General features: G+C 39.8%; 1 protein-coding gene across 2 annotated transcripts in view; it reads right to left on the reverse strand.

Annotated features, from left to right (window-relative positions):
• gtf2h2 (general transcription factor IIH, polypeptide 2) overlaps positions 1 to 21,329 on the reverse strand; it is a 40,327-nt gene that overhangs the window by 6,951 nt on the left and 12,047 nt on the right. For both annotated transcript variants that reach the window (XM_072582064.1, XM_072582054.1), the window contains exons 4-12: positions 18,597 to 18,633; positions 17,536 to 17,622; positions 15,459 to 15,509; positions 11,493 to 11,547; positions 9,518 to 9,623; positions 9,221 to 9,311; positions 7,846 to 7,933; positions 3,777 to 3,884; positions 2,147 to 2,210 (exon numbers count right to left, since the gene is read on the reverse strand). In XM_072582064.1, the coding sequence (XP_072438165.1) occupies positions 2,147 to 2,210; positions 3,777 to 3,884; positions 7,846 to 7,933; positions 9,221 to 9,311; positions 9,518 to 9,623; positions 11,493 to 11,547; positions 15,459 to 15,509; positions 17,536 to 17,622; positions 18,597 to 18,633 (687 nt within the window). The remainder of the gene's footprint in view (positions 1 to 2,146; positions 2,211 to 3,776; positions 3,885 to 7,845; positions 7,934 to 9,220; positions 9,312 to 9,517; positions 9,624 to 11,492; positions 11,548 to 15,458; positions 15,510 to 17,535; positions 17,623 to 18,596; positions 18,634 to 21,329) is intronic.

The following is a 21,329-nucleotide window of genomic DNA, read 5'->3' on the forward strand; positions in this document are numbered from 1 at the left end:
AATTTGACCAGGTATTAAAACTTCAGTGGCAGGAATTGCTAGACAATTAGAAATCAAATAACAATCATAGAACATTTGCAACAATAAAAGAGACCACATGTCTATGCCAACCAAAGTTGAGCCACCCAGTCCAATTGTTCTTTCCAGAATTTGGGCCACATTACAGCACTCGAGATGTATCCCCAGACCCCTATTGAATGGGTTATGGGCTTCTGACCCTACAGGGTGAATAGGGCAAAACCGTTCCCACTCAAACAGCTCTCAAACCAGCAGGCACAGTTTTGAAGCGTTTTACAAGGTGTGACAAACAGCCAATAGTTAGTATCCAGAATGTACTGCCTTGAAGCTGGTGGGGGGCAGACTCAATTGAGGCATTCAACAGGGCACTGGAAAATTATTTACATAGAAACAGTGTGCAGCAGTACTGTGAAAAAGCAGGATATTGGCAATTGTAAAGACCACATCTTTCTATTTTCCTGCAGTTTACATGGGAAAGTGGTGGTGGTGGTGGAATGGACTAGGGTGTCCCAGAGGGAACAATCCCTGTGAAATGCAAACAGGGGAAGACGGTGGCGCTTTGTGGAGTTGTCTGAAATGGCGGAGAATGATCCTTTGAATGTGAAGGCTGATGGGATAAAAAGCAAGGACAAGAGGAACCAGATCACGCTGCTTTGAATGATGGGAAGAGGCAAGGGTGGAAGCATAAGTGATAGGTCGGATGCGTTTGAGGGCTCTGTCAACCGCAGTGAGTAAGAAACAATGGTCGTGGAAGAAGCAAGCATGTCAGCGGCATTATTTTCGAAGGTGGCATCATCCAAACAGATGCAAAGTAGGTGAAAGAACTGGGAGAATGGGATAGAATCCTTGCAGGATGTGGGACATGACAAGCTGTATTGAAGGTATTTATGTGAGTCAGTGCTTTGCAGTGGATGGCAGTGGACAGTTTATTCCCTGAAATGGAGACAGGATGGTCAAGGAAAGGAAGTGAACTGTTGGAAGTGCATGATGTGAAAGTTATAGAGGGGTGGAAATTGGAGGCAGAATTAATAATGTTTTCAAGGTCCTGGCGGGAGAATGAAGTGTCACCGAAGCATTTGTTGATGTACCAGAAAAAGAGTGATGGGAGGAGGCCAGTGTAAGACTGGAACAAGTATCGTTCCACATCCGTAAAGAGGCAGGCATAACTGGGACCCATGGGGGTGCCCATAACCACTCATTTGACTTGGCAGAAATGAGATGAATTAAAGGAGAAATTTTTCAGCGACAGAACAAGTTCAGCCAGGCGGAGGAGAGTGGTGCTGGATGGGGATTGTTCAGGCCTCTGATTAAGGAAGAAGCCGGGGCCTCTCAGACCATCCTGTTGGGGAGTGGAGGTATAGAGGGATTGGACATCCATAGTGAACAGAATGCAGTTAGGCCCAGTAACTGGAAAATGTTAATATAGTGGAGGGCATCAAAAGAATCACGGATGTTGGCGGGCAGGTCTGGATAAATGGAGAGAGAATGGAGTCAAGATAGGAGAAAATGAGCTCAGTAGGGCAGGAACAGACAGATATGATGGACCTACTGGGATAGTCTGATTTGTGGATTTTGGGAAGGAGAGAGGTCGAAGTAGGCTGTCTGAGGTTGGGTGACTACTAGATTGGAGGCAGTGGCGGGGGAAGATCTCCAGAGGTAATGAGGTTGGTGAAAGTCCTGGTAATAATGGCTTGATGTTCCAAATTAATATTGAGTTTGATACCTTCAAATTGTAAATCAATTCTTCTCTTTCTTTTAGCTTGTTATGTCCTTTCTCTCTCCTCCCCGCATCCCAGTGTCTCTCCTTTCAAGTCTGGCATTTTCACATTCTGATCACATAATCTGAAGTATCAACACCTTTTCTCCACCAGCACCCTACACCCATTGCCCACCACCCCCCTAATTATATTATAAATGTTGTCCCTCCACATTTTGCTTCAGCTCTGATGAGGAGTCATCTAGTCTCAAAACGCTAGCTTGCTCTCTCTCTCTCTCTCTCTCTCCATAGATGCTGTTGGACCTGCTATGATCTCCAGCATTTGCTGTTTTCAGTCTATCTAACCAAAATGCTCTGGTCAGCTTATTACTAAACTAACAGTTTGCATTAATTATCATTTAATATACTTACGCCATGCTGAAACATGGTTTTGCGTCCTGATCTGATAAGGATACCATTGTGTGCTGGGGGAAACCTTACAACAGAAAGAAAATGATCATTTTGATTTCATAATCAAAATATTTCATTACTTAACATTAAAATAATTTTAAAACTGAATAAATTTATCAAGAAACCCGTATGATCATCAATACTGATGCTAGTGCAAATGATAAGTACCTTAATAGAATATCTCCAACATTAAATGAAAAAGCATAGATTCTTTCTCAAAGACAAAATCGATTACAGGTAGAAGGGCATTATCTTAAGCAAACTGGATATACAGACCAACATCCACATAGCTCTTTTAGATTTGGACCATTTCATTTCTCATGCCCCAAATTCAAGGCTTTGTTGTATTGTTGTTAATCAACTCTCACAGGGTGTCAGGTTTGATAGCATTTTATATAAAATATTTCATTTAAGAATTACAGGTTTAGCTGGACAAATATTTTAAGCTTTTACTCAGCTAATGTTTTAACAAAACTGATAAACTGGAATACCTCCTCTGATTCATATCACTTATCTGGTAAACAGTTGAAGCATACAAGTTATGAACATAGTCGAAAAGTGTGGTGCTGGAAAAGCACAGCCAGTCAGGCAGCATCTGAGGAGCAGGCGAGTCGACATTTCGAGCATAAACTCTTCATTAGCAATGAGGAGGTGGCCCAAGGGAGCTGAAAAACTCTAGCCACATGACGCCTGGACTCCTCCATCGCCAAATTCTAGGCACCTGACACCTGGAGGGAGAACATTCCACCTTGGGACCCTTCAACACATGAGATCAATGTAGATTTTCCCAGTTTTTTTTATTCCCACTCCCCCTACCTTATCCCAGAGTCAATCTTCCAACTCAGCCCCACCCCCCCTTCCATTTATCTCTCAGCCCCCTTGGGCCACAAGCCTCATTCCTGACGAAGACCTTATGCTCCAAATGTCGACTCTCCTGCTCCTTGGATGTTGCCTGACCTACTGTGCTTTTCCAGCACCACACTTTTCAACTCTGACCTCCAGCATCTGCAGTCCTCACTTTCTCCAGGTTATGAACATCTCAGGTTCATTGCCCTGTTTTAGCAGATTTCACAAATTTAGCAAGGGGTGTTAGTGGAGTCACTGTAAAAGGTTTCAACATCATTGGATAGTGAGTAAGAATAAGGACAGCTTCCACTTCTGGTTCTTATCCAAAATTCTTAGTGTTGCTGAACATCAAGTGAAAGTGAAATCATGTGGTAGAATATTTAACATTTACTTTTTAAGCTCTTAGAAATAAAAATATTTGAATATAATTGTTCTCAACCTACAGCAGATGACCACTATCCTCAGAATGTTTTTCTTCTCACAGAATACAACCTCAGCTGTCTGTCAAGATGGCATCTAGCAATGTCGTCCATGGTACAGCAATAAACTTCATGTTGGTGTGAAAGTATTATTGAGGAAAAACAAATTACCCAGTATTTAGTACAATCCTTGTTAAATAGTCTGAATTCAACTGAGAAAATTACTTCATCATTATTGCATGCAAAAATCCATATTTATATTCCAAAAAGAAAGAACATAAAGAGTATCACATACTCAAACAATAACTGACTAAAAATGTACTTACCCATACGAATGAGAGAGCACTCTGTATTGGAATTGGCAGGTGGTGGGCTCACATGATAATTAAGCAACTCTTTAAAATGGCTCTCATCTAAAATAACATGGTATGTACCTATAAAAGGGGCCACAAGAAAATAAAATCACGTTTAAAATGCTATTATTTTGCAAACTTGATCATTTCATTTTTAACCTTTATATTCTTGTGTCACTGTTGTGACCACTCCACTATCCTCAGAATGTTTTTCTTCTCACAGAATACAACCTCAGCTGTCTGTCAAGGTGGCACCTGGCATGGTATAGCAATACACTTCATGTTGGTGTGAAAGTATTATTGATCAAAAATTGTTGTGACCAAACGTTTGTCACTGCCACTAAGAATTAGTTAGCAAAATGTTCACAGGGATGACTTCACTCTCTCACATAAACTCTGCCAAGAGATAAATGACTAAAGCAGCAGTCAAATCCCAATACAACATTTACAAAGTACACATGTTGCTGCATTTTAGGTTTGATACAGTATGTACTCATGTAAAAGTCAAAGTCAATTTAGTGTAAAGTGAAATTGACTGAGCCTTAAAAACAATAATTTTCCATAACAATGGATTTTACACAACCAAATGGATTAGATCAGAGCTCTTGTAGTCCTGCCAGATCAGTTGTTTCATCAATGATCATTGAAACAAAGTCAGAAGTGGAGATGTTCGTTGATGATTACACAATATTGAGCACCCATCACAATTCCTCAGATATCTGAACAATGGGGAGTCCAGCACATCAGTGTAAAGGTCAAGAGTGACGCATTTAGATTTAGATTACTTATTGTGTGGAAACAGGTCCTTCGGCCCAACAAGTCCACACCGACCTGCCAAAGCGCAACCCATCCAGACCCATTCCCCTACATTTAGTCCTTCACTTAACACTACAGGCAATTTAGCATGGCCAATTCACCTAACCTGCACACATTTTTGGACTGTGGGAGGAAACCAGAGCACCCAGAGGAAACCCACACAGACATGGGGAGAATGTGCAAACTCCACAGTCAGTCGCCTGAGGCGGGAATTGAACCCGGGTCTCTGGCGCTGTGAGGCAGCAGTGCTAACCACTGTGCCAGAAGTTTAATAGATGATAGTCTTGACCTCTGCTTGAGATCACCAGCATTACAGATACCAGTCTTCAATCCATTTGATTCACTCTATGTGATATGATATATGATTGAAAATACTGGAAACTGAAAGGGGAATAAGGCTGACAATATTCCAGTAATAATGGTGAAGACAAGTGCTCCAGAACTAGCCATGCCCTTAGTTTAGCCATTTCAGTACAGCTATAACACTCAAATTCAGTCTAGTGCTCTCCCCCTCATTGCTTCAGAAAGCAACAATGCATAGCACAGCTCAGCATTATGTAGACCATTCACTTGCAAGTTGAAAAACTCTTAGTATTTCTGTTATATAGCCATCCAGCTTTCATTTCAGCTTATCATCCCAAAAAGAAAACTATGTAGCCTCTTACAGTACAGACAACTGGTCACAAAAAGCCACTGATGACAGTGGTTCCATTTTGTCTGGCACAAAATTAAAGCCGATGGTGATATTCGGATTAAGAACTTTTCCCAGAAAAAAAAATTAAGGAAGTTTTATTGTCTATTTCTTGACTATGCTTAAGGTAGAGATGCATAGATTCTCAGTAAGGGGGTGAAGGAATATCAGGATCAGGGGGAATGCAAATTTGAAGTTACAATAAAATCAGCCACGATTTTATAAAACAGGCAAAGAAGGGTCAAGGGCTGAATGGCCTACAGCTGCTGCTTGTTCCTATTTTCCTATGTTTCATATTCATAAGAAAAGATGATCCCTCCTTCTCAAAGACTAATTTATTGCTGGGATATGGTATCATTCATCTTCCAGGTTTGGCAAGCTGAGCATGTATACCAGAGTCTAATTCTCCAATTATTCAACATTAAGATGCACACTTTTAACTGCGAGTTCTACATTGCAACCAAAAGGAAAACATACCATATTTCCCTTTCTTAATCCAGACCATAAACAATAATTGTAGTAGAGGCAGGTAGGACCAAGGAAAACCCTAAAGTTTTCAATAGGGATGTCAGGAACAAAAGAATGACAGCAGTAAGATTAAGGCCTGTCAAGGACAGTAGTGAGAAGTTGTGCGTGAAGTCCGAAGAGATAGGAGCGGCGCTAAATGAATATTTTTTGTAAGTATTCACACAGGAAAAAGACAATGTTGTTGGGAAAGTACAGAGATGCAGGCTATTAGACAAGATGGGATTGAGGTTCATAAGGAGGAGGTGTTAGCAATTCTGGGAAGTGTGAAAATACATAAATCCCCTGGGCCAGATGGGATTTATCCTAGGATTCTCTGGGAAGCCAGGGTCGAGATTGCAAAATCTTTAGCTTTGATCTTTACGTTGTTATTGTCTACAGGAATAGTGCCAGAAGGCTTGAGAATTGCAAATGTTGTTCCCTTGTTCAAGAAGGAAAGTAGACACAATCCTGATAATTATAGACCAGTGAGCCTTACTTCGGTTGTAGGTAAAGTGTTGGAAAGGATTGTAAGAGATAGGATTTATAATCATCTAGAAAGGAATAATTTGATTAGGGATAGTCAGCACGGTCTTGTGTAGGGTAGGTCGTGCCTCACACACCTTATTGAGTTCTTTGAGAAGGTGACCAAACAGGTAGATGAGGGTAAAGCAGTTGATGTGGTTTATGTGGATTTTGGTAAAGTGTTTGATAAGGTTTCCCACTGTAGGCTATTGTAGAACATACAGAGGCATGGGATTGAGGGAGTTTTAGCAGTTTGGATCAGAAATTGGGCAGCTGAAAGAAAACAGAGGGTGGTGGTTGATGGGAAATGTTCATCCTGGAGTTCAGTTACTAGTGGTGTACTGCAAGGATCTGTTTTGGGGCCACTGCTGTTTGTCATTTTTATAAATGACCTCGATGAGGGCATAGAAGGATTGGTTAGTAAATTTGTGGATGACACTAAGGTCACTGGAGTTGTGGACAGTGCAGAAGGATGTTGCAGGTTACAGAGGGACATAGATAAGCTGCAGAGCTGGGCTGAGAGGTGGTAAATGGAGTTAATGCGGAAAAGTGTAAGGTGATTCACTTTGGAAGGAGCAACAAGAATGCACAGTGTTGGGCTAAAGATAAGATTATTGGTAGTGTGGATGAGCAGAGAGATCTGGTGTCCATGTGCATAGATCCCTGAAAATTGCCACTTAGGTTGATAAGGTTGTTAAGAAGGCATATGATGTGTTAGCTTTTATTGCTGGAGGGATTGAGTTTCGGAGCCATAAGGTCACGTCGCAGCTGTCCAAAACTCTGGTGCGGCCGCACTTGGAGTATCACATACTGTTCTGGTCGCCACATAGAAAGGACGTGGAAGCATTGGAAAGGATGCAGAGGAAATTTACCAGGATGTTACTTGGTATGGAGGGAAGGCTGTTTTCTTGAGAAAAGCTGGGGGGCTTGAGGCTGTTTTCGTTAGAGAGAAGAAGGTTAAGAGGTTTCTTAATAGAGACATACAAGATGACCAGAGGATTAGATAGGGTGGACAGTGAGAGCCTTTTACCTTGGATGGTGATGGCTAACATGAGGGGACATAGCTTTAAACTGAGGGGTGATAGATATAGGACAGATGTCAGAGATAGGTTCTTTAATCAGAAAGTAGTAAGGTTGTGGAATGCACTGCCTGCAACAGCAGTAGACTCGCCAACTTTAAGGGCATTTAAATGGTCATTGGATAAATATATGGATGATAATAGAATCGTGTAGATTAGATGGGCTTCAGATTGGTCTCACAGGTCAGCACAACATCAAGGGCCGAAGGGCCTGTACTGCGCTGTAATGTTCTATGTACACTGTCTCAGCTACAAGTCAGCACAGACCAAAAGTCAAACCTACGTGTCTTTTGGTCTACACTGTTCAGTTACTCACTGCCTTAAGTCCATTGATTAAGTGAGATTTAAAGCAAACACTTTGGAAAAAATATTTTCCATTTTCTTCACTAACATGAACAGGATGAGTTATATAGCTTAGATTACCTACCACCAGTCTCGCGGGTGAGAACAGTGCAAACTCGAACTTCTGCTGATAGGCCAATCACAGATACTCTGATTTTAGCAGCTTTTAAGCACTTCAGAAAGTAAAGTAAAAACAGACAGATTAGAATAACTGTCCCAAAACTTTTAGAACACCAAAACGAAGTTGTAACAAAATTAGCATTAAATATTTTTCCTTCCCCAGTTTTCTGCCAGTTATTATTCTTTCTTCCATCTTCCATCCAGTACCTCACCATCATGATTCTTATTCATGTACAAAAGCAACAAGCTAATCAACTACAGAGTACATAACAGTTAAACCGACAGTACTTCCTCAATATCCATATTTACATCTTGCAGCACATGTCAAATAGTGTTAGAAGTAGAAACCTTGCTCGATTTTCTCCTCCTGACCCTGAGCTCTCAAGTCAAAAGTATTATTCTCTTCAATCACCCCAGATATGATCATCAATTCAGCATGAAGCAAGCAACAAAGTCTCTTGAAAATTCCAGTTATTGAAGAAATCATAAATGATGATAAATATTGCAACTGTATTTCTGCCAAATCTAAAACAGCACAGAAAGCTGTTGGGGCCAGTTTGTTAGATATATTCGAGAGGGAGCAGGCGGTGGCCTTTGCAGCTAAAGGGAAGAAGGTATGGAGAGAAAGCGGTGTAATATACTGAAATTGCATGATTAGATTAGATTAGATTAGATTACTTACAGTGTGGAAACAGGCCCTTCGGCCCAACAAGTCCACACCGCCCCGCCGAAGCGCAACCCACCCATACCCCTATATCTACCCCTTACCTAAGGCTACAGGCAATTTAGCATGGCCAATTCACCTGACCTGCACATCTTTGGACTGTGGGAGGAAACCGGAGCACCCGGAGGAAACCCACGCAGACACGGGGAGAATGTGCAAACTCCACACAGTCAGTCGCCTGAGGCGGGAATTGAACCCGGGTCTCTGGCGCTGTGAGGCAGCAGTGCTAACCACTGTGCCACCATGCCGCCCAATATGATCTGCCAGGATCATATTGAATGGTGGTGCAGGCTTGAAGGGCCGATTGGCCTAACCCTGCACCTATTTTCTATATTTCTGTGCATTATCCTTTCACATAATCACATTCCCTAGCCCTTTCCCACAGCACAAAATTACAGCAAGTGGCCTTAGGCTGAGAGTAGAGTACCAGATTTTGTGGGAGATGTGGGAAAATAGCTCAATTCACATCACCCTCCAATATTCTTCCTATTCAGTTGGCAAATGTCCAATCTAGATAATAACTTCTCTAGAATAGGTACAGACATGTGCACACATATACCAGGTAGGTACACGTGTTATTTTTATCTGATAGGATCAAAGCATTTGAAGCGTTTACCTTCATAAGGTCATTAATGTTGGATGGGTCGCATGTTGTAAGACTGCTAAAAATGACAAGTATTTCACGGCTGGTGTGTCCAGGCATATGCCTTTTGGGGAGAAGAATCAGAACAAAGATTGTCATCTGTACTGATCTAGTCCAAAATCTGGTAAAATAGAGCTCAAATCATCTCAGATGGAAAACTAAACAAAAATACAAACAGAAACAAAACCAAACAAACAAAAGGATGGGGCAGGCTGGGTTTCAGTGGGGAGATTGGTGGAAAATTGTTAGAATCAATCCAAAAATACTTACTTCAAAGTCTCCATGGCCAAGCTGAGTGAATTGTAAAGTGAAGGCTCTCCACTGCATGACAAACCTACAGCTTTCTTTAAGGCTTCTTTATGTTTTTTTGGATTTCCTATCACAGAAACAATGACAATACCAGTCTCATTTAGAAATTACAAACAGGCTCTATGCAAAGGAATAGAAAGTCTGTGTTTCAATAAATGAAATCATAGAATTTGCATACTGCATTTATTACAAGTAGTTATGAGAACCAAATGGTATTCATATTGATATTGCATATTCAATATCCAATCCAATTAGACTAAACGGTGATGCCAGACCAAAGCAGAGTTCTTGTGGGATTAAAAAAAGGAACATAATGGAAATAAACTGCTCAATCAAATCTTTTTTTTTCCAATGATGCAAGTGTCCACTGTGTCCAAAATAACAAACACTGATACTAGTAAACCAAATTTACCATACTGCCTCCAGGAGAAATTATCAAGATGATTTCACTCTTTGTAAAATAAATTAGAACCAATGAAAATGAAACAATAATTAACAGGCAATGATATTTCAAATAAAAGTTGTAAACATCACTGTTCACACAAATATGGCACCATGCACAATCTCACAGTCTTTAAAACTCAATCAACTGAGCCCATGATTCTCACTGACCAAGCATATCTCATTAGAATTAACCAGTGAACATATGCCAACCCTCTCACTTGGGTGACGTCAGTCTCCGTGGTATATCTTTCCAGAGTTCCTTTTTACTTGCCAATCATCAACACCTGGTTCACAATCTGATGCTCTAATATAAACCCTCAACCCTTTTGCATGTTGCCTTCTGCATACTACCTTTTAGGATTGGTTCCTTTTAGCATACTCATTCATCACTTCCCCAAAAGATTCTGGAAATCAATTTTTCTTACTGCCAAACAGAAATCATAGAGCTTTTCTGACTTATCTTTACACAAATTCGGTGTTTCTCTTTCTCTTTCTGTTAGCTTTCTCTTTGTACTTGCAACCACATGCTAATGGCTTTCACATTCCAGTTTCCTGCTTATGGTTTTTCTTCATGCCTAGCCATGTGGCCTCTGTCTTAATTTCTTTTAATTGCACTTTTTCCAGGCCAAGGGGTGACAGGTAACATGAATTAGAGTTTCTTGTGCAAGAAAATCCCATTAATTCCTTTACAATTGAGATAAAATCTTAAAAGTTAATTTCAAACAAGTCTTCTTGAAAATAACTACAAATACCACAGACAATTTAAAGAAATTACAAATTTTCTTTGTGTAGTACTGCTTCTGGTCAAAGGTCTTCACAATACCATTCTATGTATTTTTTCTTAATTTCATTTTCACAGCATTCAAATACATTACACACTACCAATCAAATTTGAAGACACAGTGGAAAACATAATTCTGAGAATGCAAACAGAGATGATTGATTTGTACATAGATCTTCTTCAAATAGTGTACTGTTATAAAGTCACTTGAATGCTATGTAATCCACTGATAATATCCAAGAGATACATTACAATATTTGTTTGACAATGCAAGCAGGAATACAGAAATATGCTCAAGAGTAGAAGAACTGAGATGTAGGTTCCAGTTCATTTGAGTCCTTAGCAAGCCTTTTTAATCTTATTTTAACAATAGGCAAGATTTTCTTGTGGGCTGAACTCCAGTGTGCAGCTCAAACAGCAATCCAAAGATTCTCAATCAGCTTCAACAGGTCTTTAATTACCTTAAATTGGCTATGTGCCACTTGCAGGCAGGTAACCCCACTGCTCTTGCCTCTGGGAAAATGATCCAGGAACAGAATAGAGCACAACCATTGGCATGCAAGCCGGCAAAAGAAAATCTGGAGAGTGGAGCTGACTATGCTGCTCAACAGTTTCTTACTGAATGCAGAACTACACAGCTGATTTTATACCATACAATTACTTCAATGTAGTCTTAAAATATGAAACATATGTGGCATAAAGTTATATTACCAGCAAGTTCAGTAAGCTTTTCTGCCCTTTTGTTTTTTGTAGTAACAATACCAATCTAAAATAAAAATAAAAGATAATTAGCAACAGACAATATTTAGCTGCTGTGAAAAATAAATCAAAAGAATATTTACTCCTTGACCCAAGACTCATAGCTAAAACAAACTACCATTTGACTCAATGTAAGGCAGAAAGAGAAAATAATTAAGGTTAGATTAGATTCCCTACAGTGTAGAAACAGGCCCTTCGGCCCAACAAGTCCACACCAACCCTCCAAAGAGCAAGCCACCCAGACCCATTCCCCTACATTTACCCCTTCACCTAACACTACAGGCAATTTAGCATGCCCAATTCACCTAACCTGTTCATCTTTGGACTGTGGGAGGAAACCGGAGCACCCAGAGGAAACCCACGCAGACACGGGGGGGTGGGGGTTAACCACTGAGCCACCCTGTTGCCCCTCAAGTCTACTCCAACATGTAATTCTGGTCGTACACAAGTCTCATCAAACAAAATTCAAAAAATCATACATATTGTTACATAAATTGTACTCTGTTGGAATACCAACACAGAATATACACAGCAGATTATTTTAATTGATTAGGGCATGACTTAAATTAGTACAATAAGTACAAAGGAAAAGAACTCCACAGCTTGGGAATAGATAATTTGAGATACAGATGGAAATAACAGAATCAAGGGAGTGAGAAATACATAAAGCTAAACTTGAAAGAATGCAAAGTACATGGAAGGTTGGAGGATTATTATACAAACAGATATATGAAAAAGCATTAATACCATTTAAACAGAAGGATGAACATTTTAATCTCAAGATATATGGAGTCCAGAAGCTAATGGAAGATAACACACAGGTATGATGAGTGAATATAAATTTTGTGTGGACTAGAATACAGGCAGCAGTACTTTGAATAAATCTAAAAAACATATTCTCTTATTCCTGTTGTCATTCAAATAAATGTACATTGGACTATTACTATAATTTTTCTTGTGAATTCCAACAGAGTACAATTCATGTAAAAATATGTATAACTTTGAATTTTGTTTCATGGGACTTAAGTATCTTCTCTTTCCGCCTTACATTGCATCCAATAGTGATTTGTTTTCCCTGTGAGTCTTTGGCCAAGGATGAAGTATTCTGTTCATTTTTCTTTTATGGAAGATGAAAAATGGCAGGCTGACCATAAGAACACTGGACTTTGAATGAGCACCAAGATTGCAACTAATGTGATTTAACCTGATGTGGTGGCCAAAGAGAGTGATTAAATCAAGGGCAAGGTTATAAAATCTTTTCACACTAAGCATGATTAAAATATGCGAAACACTACCCAGTGCACACATTCACCAAGATTATACCAGGGCTAGGGTTAAATTAAAAAGGCAGGTTGCAGAAGCTTGAATAGTATTCCATGAAGTTCAAAAGGCTGAGAAGTAGTAGTGGATGCAATATGTTTTTATTAAAAAAGGTGTTCATTACACATTAAGTTAATTAATAAGATCAGAGCTCTCGTATCAGACGTTAACATATCTGCATGGCTAGAGAATTGGCTAACAAGTGGAAGACAGAGTTGGGATAAGGGGATGCATTTTCAGGATGGCAAACTGTAACTAGTGGTGTGCCACAGGGATCACTACTAGGACCACAAATATTTACAAAATATAGGAATGTCTCAGAAGGGAAAAGCGAATGTACTCTACCAAGTTTGCAGATGACACAAGAATAAGTGTGAAAGCAAATGGTGACGATAACCCAGAGTCCACAGTGATATAGACAGGTTAAGCAAGGGGGCAAAACATTGGCAGATCGAATATAAAGTGAGGAATTTTAAAGTTTTGCACTTTGGCAGGAAAAATAGAGGAACTAAATATCATTTAAATGGAGAAAGACTGCAGAAAGATACAGAACAAAGGTATTTAGGAGTCCACATGCTTAAATTGCAAAAAGCTAGCATCCAAGTTTAGCAAGCAATAGGGAAAGTAGATAGAATGTCGGCATTTATTTCAAAGGGAATGATGCATAAAAAAAGGGGGGCCTTTGCCAAAACTATACAAGGCACTAGTGTAACTATAGTATGGAGACTGGGCCTCTTATCTAAGGAAAGATATACTGGCACCGGAGGCAGTCCAGAGAATGTTTGCTAGGCTGATACCAGATGTGTACAGACTTTCTTATGAGGAGAGGTCAAGTTGATTGGACAGTTTTCATTGGAATTCCTGATGAAGGGCTTTTGCCCAAAATGTTGATTTTTCTGCTCTTCAGATGCTGCCTGACCTGCTGCTTTTCCAGCACCACTCTAATCTAGACTCTGATCTCCATCATCTGCAGTCCTCACTTTTGCCTTCATTGGAATACAGAAGAATAAGAGCCAACCTTATTGAAACCAGAAGAGTCTTTGAGGACTTAACAGGTAGATGTGGACAAGTTAATGTCCCCTTGTGGGCGGGTCTAGGACCAGTGGACATAATTTCAGAATCAGGGGATGCACATTTAAGACACAGACAAGGAGGAATTTTTTTTTTCCTCTCAGAGGTTACAGAATCTTCGGAATTCTTTCACACAAAGGGCTGTTGAGGAGTACTTTCAAGACTGAGATAGACAGATTTCTAATCAATAAGGGAATCAAGAGTTATGGGGAAAAACATATCACACAAGACATAATCTCACTGAATGGTGCAGCAGATTTGATGAGCTGAATGGTCTCCTTGTTCTCCTACATCATATGGTCGTCTTAGAGTCATAGAGATGTACAGCATAGAAACAGACCCTTCAGTCCAACCTGTCCATGCTGACCAGATATCCCAACCTAATCTAGTTCTACCTGCCAGCACCCGACCCATATCCCTCCAAATCCTTCCCATTCATATACCCATCCAAATGCCTCTTAAATGTTGCAAGTGTACCAGCCTCCAACACTTCCTCTGGCAGCTCATTCCATACACATACCACCCTCTGTGTGAAATGTTGCCCCTGAGGTCTCTTTATATCTTTCCCCTCTCACCCTAAACCTATGCCCTCTAGTTCTGGACTCCCCCACCCCAGGGAAAAGACTTTGCCTATTTATCCTATCCATGCCCCTCATAATTTTGTAAACCTCTATAACGTCACCCCTCAGCCTCCGATACTCCATGGAAAACAGCCCTGGCCTGTTTAGTCTCTTCCTATAACTCAAATCCTCCAATCCTGGCAACATCCTTGGAAATGTTTTCTGAACCCTTTCAAGTTTCACAACATCTTTCCGATAGGAAGGAGACCAGAATTGCACACAATATGCCAACAGTGGCCTAACCAATGTTTTAATCTCTTAAAAGTATTTTGTCTACTAGGGAAATACAGAAAAAGAGGACAGAAATTTAAAAGTAAGATGGACAAATTTAGGAGTCAAATTAAGAAGTGCTTGTTCATACGAATGCTTTGAAAATCTTGAACTCTCTTCTCAAAAGGTGTGAATGTTAGGTGAACTTTCCAAGACTGAGATTGATAAGTTTCTTTTAACAGAAGGCTGTTGAAGGATATGTCACAAAAGCACAATAGAAATGAGGTAAAGATAAGGCATGATCAAATAGCATGGGCTCAAAAAACTGACTCGCCTATTCTTGCTCCAATATTGGAACAAAGGCAAGCACAAATTAAGTAGGCAAAAACCCATTCAAGGATTTGAGAGAAAAGGCACATTTGGGAGTTGAGCTGCAAAGACAAATGTATTTGAGTATGCTCTCTTTGAAGAGAAATTTGGATGACAAATTTTATATGTGAGATGGGCATTGTATGGGGAGGGGGAACCATTTACAGTGCAACTAGCACATGTATCAATATTTTAATGCGAATGGAGCAAGGCAGAAAAAAATTATCACATGGACAAGATCAAATCAGAGATGAAATGAAAAGATAGGAAAGAAACTAGCCTGACAAAGAGTAGACTTGTTCTGATGCACAAATGTTTGTGTTCATACCTGACTAATAGGATTTTGATCAAAATATTCTTCTACAAAGTATTCCAGCAACTGTAAAAAAACACAGAGAATAAAAAAAATCAAAAAATTATAAGTGAAAGTCTGAAAGGAAACTATATGCTCAGAAAAGCAAAATTAAAGTTTCAGGTTGATGACCTTTCATAAATTTATATTCCAATAAATGGCCCTTGACTGAAATATTAACTTTGTTGCTCGATTCACAGATGTTGCCGTACCTGTTGTTGAGCATTTCTACCATTTTCTGTTATTTATGATTTAGGTTGTTTGCTTCCTAAACTGTAATAATGTGCACAAACAGTATAATCCAGTAAAAAGGCATGTCCATTAATAGTAATGTTACTCAGCCTCATTGCAAACTCCTGATAACAGCATATAAACTGGTATGTTGACAAATGCAGGAAAGAAGATGCAACTCCAGGTTGAAATGACAGAGCTATGCTCAAGACAGACATTGGTGAGGCCACTTTGTTCAATTGGGGTGGCACGATATATATTCCCCCCCCCATGCCATGTCGATGTGGATTTCCTCCACGTGCTCTGATTTCTCTGCCACTCCAAAGATGTGCAGGTTAGGTGGATTGGCCATGCTAAATTGCCCTCTCATGCCCAGTCTAGAGGGATTAGCCGTGCGAAATGCAGGATTACAGTGATAGGGTAGGGAGGATGGGTGTGGGTGGGATAGTTCTTTGGAGGGTCGGTGTGGACTCAACAGGCCAAATGGCCTACTTCCACACTTCAAAGATCTTTGGGCAGCATGGTGGCTCAGTGGTTAGCACTGCTGCCTCACAGAGCCAGGGACCCGGGTTCCACTCTTGAGAAACTGTCATGCTCAATTGTCCATAGTGTTCAGGGATGTGCAGGCTAGGTGGGTTAGTCATGGGAAATATAGGGTAGGGGAATGGGTATGGGTGGGAAATCTATGTTAATTTTTACCCATGGTCTATCTGGAATGTTTGCATCAAAAATGGCTCTTCAGCTTGCTTAGCGTGGCATTTGACCACTGGTGTGGTCCTTAACATTTCATTGTTCATGCTTGGCCAACTGAGTATTTATCTTGCCATCCTCAGACTTGACTCAATTCCTTGAAGTATTGCATTGATGCACTTCAGCATCTCTTTACTTATCTCCCTATAGATGACAACTTCATTTGCTTTATACAAGAATCCATCTTGATCTGTCATTTAATTTCTGTATGCCCAATACTGTCTTGTAGCAGCAGGCGTAGCCATGATGCTTTTGGGCTATTCTTTCATGCTGGACTATTTAGAGAATTGTATCGTGTAAAATAGTTTGGTTAATTTAAGCATGTTGTTTGCCTTCCAGATTCCATGTCTCTGATGGGTTGATGACTTCCAGAGCATATCAAAACGTTCTTCTCATTGGAAGTGGAAGATTTCATGCTCTGGCTTAGCATCCTCAACTTTCTTCATATGGAGGAGTCCTGCGCTCAACTCTACGTACATTGCTGATATTTGTTTCCTCTGTTTGTATGTCACATCCATATGATATCTCTGCAAGTGAAGGAATATTCTTTGCAGATGCTTTGGAACATAGACTGCCAGGTCCAGGATTATACTTTGAAGCAGTTTCTGGTCATTGTCTCTCCCAAACAGGTGATTAAAATACTTAGCAGCAATGATAACAGTCAGGCACTTTTTCCTCAAACTGAGCATAGACTTGTTTAGTATGTGTTAACGCCCTACTTGCAAATGCAACTGTTTTTTCCCGCTACAGTGGAGTTGCATCCAAGTCACTGCAAGGTGACTTCATTGTTGCTGTTGTGGTATCTCAGGAATGACATTGTCAACATTAAATGCTTCATTCTAGAGAAAATGGTTTCTCGTTCTGTGCTTTATGCACCAATGTACATGCTTAGTAGTGAGTTTGTGAAGAGGTTCATGCTCTGATGACAAGTTAGGTAGGAATTTGGCTAGATTGTTCAAGAATTCAACAAATTATTGCACTGTTTTCATATTTGTGAAAATAATTTAAGAAAAACTTTCTGAATTGTCAAGTTTACAATGTCGGGAGGCCTTCCAACGTGCACTTTACTTACCTTTAATGTTGAGGTAAGTCGGTTCGGTTTCAAATCCTGATCTTCCATTGATCTTGACATGTCTATTATCACATACAAGTGTCGCATCTGTAAGTCAGAAGATCAATCCAAGGACAACACTCAGAGTATTGTACAACACGAACAACATAAACATAGATGCAAAGTACTCTGGCTGCTGGAAACCTGAAACAAATACAGAGAATGCTGGTGAAACTCAGCAGGTCTGATAGTATCAGTGGAGAAAGAAACTGAGTTGGGAGACAGATACAGATTTCAAGTTTGAGTATAGTTTTAACTCAAAATGTTAACTTTGTTTCTCTCTCCACAGATGATGTCAGACCTACTGAGTTTCTCCAACATTCCCTATTTGTGTAATAACAATGATCTTTATTTAATACAGCAGCATTAGCATAATGAAATATGCCAAGGTGCTATCTAAGAGCATTACTAAACTAAATTTGTCAAGGTCCACAAGATGATATTAGGACAGCTGACAAAAACCTTGGGTAGAGAGTTAAGTTTATCAACCATCATAAATGATTTACAGTATCAGAGAGATTTAGTTCAGAAATTTTAGGGTCTTCGTAGCTGAAGGCATGGCCACCTAATGGTAGAGTAATTAAGGTTAGAGATATGAAAGAGGGCAGAATTGGATGAATGCAGATATCTCAGAGTAGTAGAGCTTGATGTGATTAGAGATAGGGAGGATTGAGGCTATGAAAGGATTCAAAAGCAAGGAGAAGAGTTGGAAAATACAGGTATCACTTAACCAGAAGACAATGAAGATCAGATCATTCATATTTATAAACGATAGAACATGGAAGACTGGCCAGGGATGCATTGGATTGGTCCAGTCGAGAGCTAATAGACAGTCTATTATCACATAATTCCAGTAAGCAGGTATGCAGAGGTACAGTGGACTTCAGCAATTATGCAGCTTGCATATGCATGAATGCAATGAGTCTAATAAAATTCTATTTTGCCGAAAAACTGATGACAAGCTACTTAATTGTCATTCTGATGTCTGCAAAAAAATTAGAGATCACCTGCAAATCACTTACCATTCCAAGTCTAACTTGTCCATGGTGCTCAAACACCCTACAAGGAGATGCAGAATACGTAAGGGGAAACATCAACAAATCAAAATCAGGATCATCCACAAGCACATTGATTAAACAGAGTCATTTTTAAATTATGAAAGGTTTAACAGGCAGCCCGAAGAGTCATAAACAAACTCTGTTGGAGAATTGAAGCAGAGGATGGTCTTGAAAGATTAGAAAGTCACACAAAACGGTGATCCATACTGTTCCATTCCCATGCCTTTTCCCCACATTCACTTTCTTTCTCGTTATCAAAGATTCATCTGCTTTGAAAAATTATGATGAATTCTGCGTCCTTGTTTCTGGGCTTTAATTTCCTGGGACACCGGGATTGGCTCTGGGGAAAATGGCACTTATATACAAAAATAATCCAGTTACTTCTAAACAGAGCCAGGACTGAGTTTCTTGGGGGAGTTTTGCTGGTGCTGCGTGGGAGGATTTAAATTATCTCAGTTGGGGTGGACAAACCAGGAGTGAATATAATAAAATAATACTAAACAGTAATATCAGGGTGCACGGAACACTGGGAGAGGCAGATAGCACTAAAATACATAATAATAAGAAATAGGTGGACTCAGAATAAGGGAGAAAATAATGAAGTCTAAATCACCGTTGCACTGCATATATTAGCTGTACTCTGTTCAGTCAGATAAGACTGGGAGTTACAGGCCCCGATTGCCTTGTGAGATTATGACGTTGCAGTGATTAGGAGCCCTAATTTAAGGAAGGGCAGATCTAAGTGTTCAATATTCCTGGTTACAAGGTATTCAAAAAATATAGGAAAGGAAAGAAAGGTGTTAAATTTGGTTAAGGTGAGCATTACAGTGCTGAGAAAGAGGATGTTTCAGAGAGTTCAAGGACTGAATCAGTTTGGGTAGTGCTAAGGAATAGGAAGGGTGCGATTACATTGCTTGATATAATTTATAGACCACAACCTAGTGGGAAGAATACAGAGAAACAAATACGCAAGGAAATTACAGAGAGGTGTAAACATTATATGGTGTTATAATGGGGCTTTAACTATTCGTATGTTGACTGGGACAGTTGTAGTGGTATAGGCAGAACGGGAAAAGCATTGCTAGATTGTATTTCTTACACAGTGTGTGTCCATCTAACAAGAAAGGAGACACTGCTAGACCTGGTGCATGGGAATGAGGAAGACCAAATAAATCAAGTGACAGTGCAGGAACATTAGGGGACAGTGATCATTGCATCGAAGAAATGGTTTGGTCACAGTCAAAGTATATTCCCTCAAAATGGAAAGGTAGGACAAATAAATCCACAGCTCCCTTGATGATAAAAGAGGTAGAAATTACGTTTTTAAAAAAGGGTTCTTTTTACCAGTGTCAGATAGTAAATACAGTTGTGAACCAAGTACAGAAAGTTCAGGGAGGTGAAAAAACAAATTTGAGAAACAACAAGGGATAATGACAAAAAGCAGCAGCTAATGTAAGAAGAAATCATAAAGTCTTCTAAAAGCACATTTCATCAATGGTAAATGGAGGAGTGGGGTGTGTCTCTATTGAGAGAGTAGCCCTATAGTCCTCTGGGACTATGGTAATTATTACGAACTGGCTCACTGGGGGAAGTTGTTTGAGACTGAGCAGCAACATGGATAGGTATGTGTTCAAGGAACACTTCATCCAGAAACAAACCGCTAATTTTTATTTTTCGATTCAGACCACTTGTGGAGGTGAGGAGACATCATAATGACATTAACTCTCTGACTGGCTCCTGGGAAGGCAAGTAGCTTACATGTGAACAATACACAGGCAGCAAGTCTCTAAACTTCAAGAGGCAGCATCTCTCTTTTCTCTCTCTGCAGTGAAGTAACCAAGAACTGAAAGACAGCTAATCTCTGCAACCATTCACTTTAAGTTGGTACCTCTAATCAGTGACGAAGAAACTAAACAATTAACATGGCAATCCCCTGCCATGTGTCTTCAGCAAAAAAAGACTTGGATGTGAAGATCAAAGAACTTGGAAGAAATAAAAGGTCATCTCATTGAATCTTGTCTACTGATGCTTTTGAACTGGGTTTTCCCAATATGTTTCCCTCTCATTCATATAATATCCATGTTTGTTTCTTTGTCTGTATCTGTCTGTATGTGTATAGGGTTTAAAAGGGGGCTAGCGTTTCAAATTGTAGAATTATATGCTTACAATTCAAATTTGTGTTTACCTCTCGTTTGAATCGATTTATTTATAACAAATAGTTGATGTTAAGGGCAGAAGTTTGTTTTCCATTATCGGAGTCCATCTGTCAGACAGACAAACTGTGGACTTTGAGTTGTTTGATTAAATCTTTTACTTTTGTTCTGGATGGGAGTTTGCTCACTGAGCTGGAAGGTTTGGTTTCAGACTTTTCATCACCATATGACATAACATCATCAGTGAGCCTCCGGTGAAGCGCTAGTGTGATGTCCTGCTTTCTATTTGTGTTTTTAGGTTTCTTTGGGTGTTTGGTGATGTCATTTCTGGTTATTTTTCTCAGAGGATGGTGGATGGGGTCCAAATCAATGCATTTGTTGATAGAGTTCCTTCTAGGAATTCTCGTGCCTCTGTTTGACTTGTCCTAGGATGTGGTGTCCTTCATCATCTGTAAGTAAGGATACGAGTGATAGGGGTCATGACTTTTTGTAGCTAGTTGATTTTTACGTATCCTAGTGGCTAGTTTTCTGCCTGTTTGTCCAA

The sequence above is a fragment of the Chiloscyllium punctatum genome, chromosome 2, assembly GCF_047496795.1.
Source record: "Chiloscyllium punctatum isolate Juve2018m chromosome 2, sChiPun1.3, whole genome shotgun sequence".
Classification (NCBI taxonomy): Eukaryota; Metazoa; Chordata; class Chondrichthyes; order Orectolobiformes; family Hemiscylliidae; genus Chiloscyllium; species Chiloscyllium punctatum.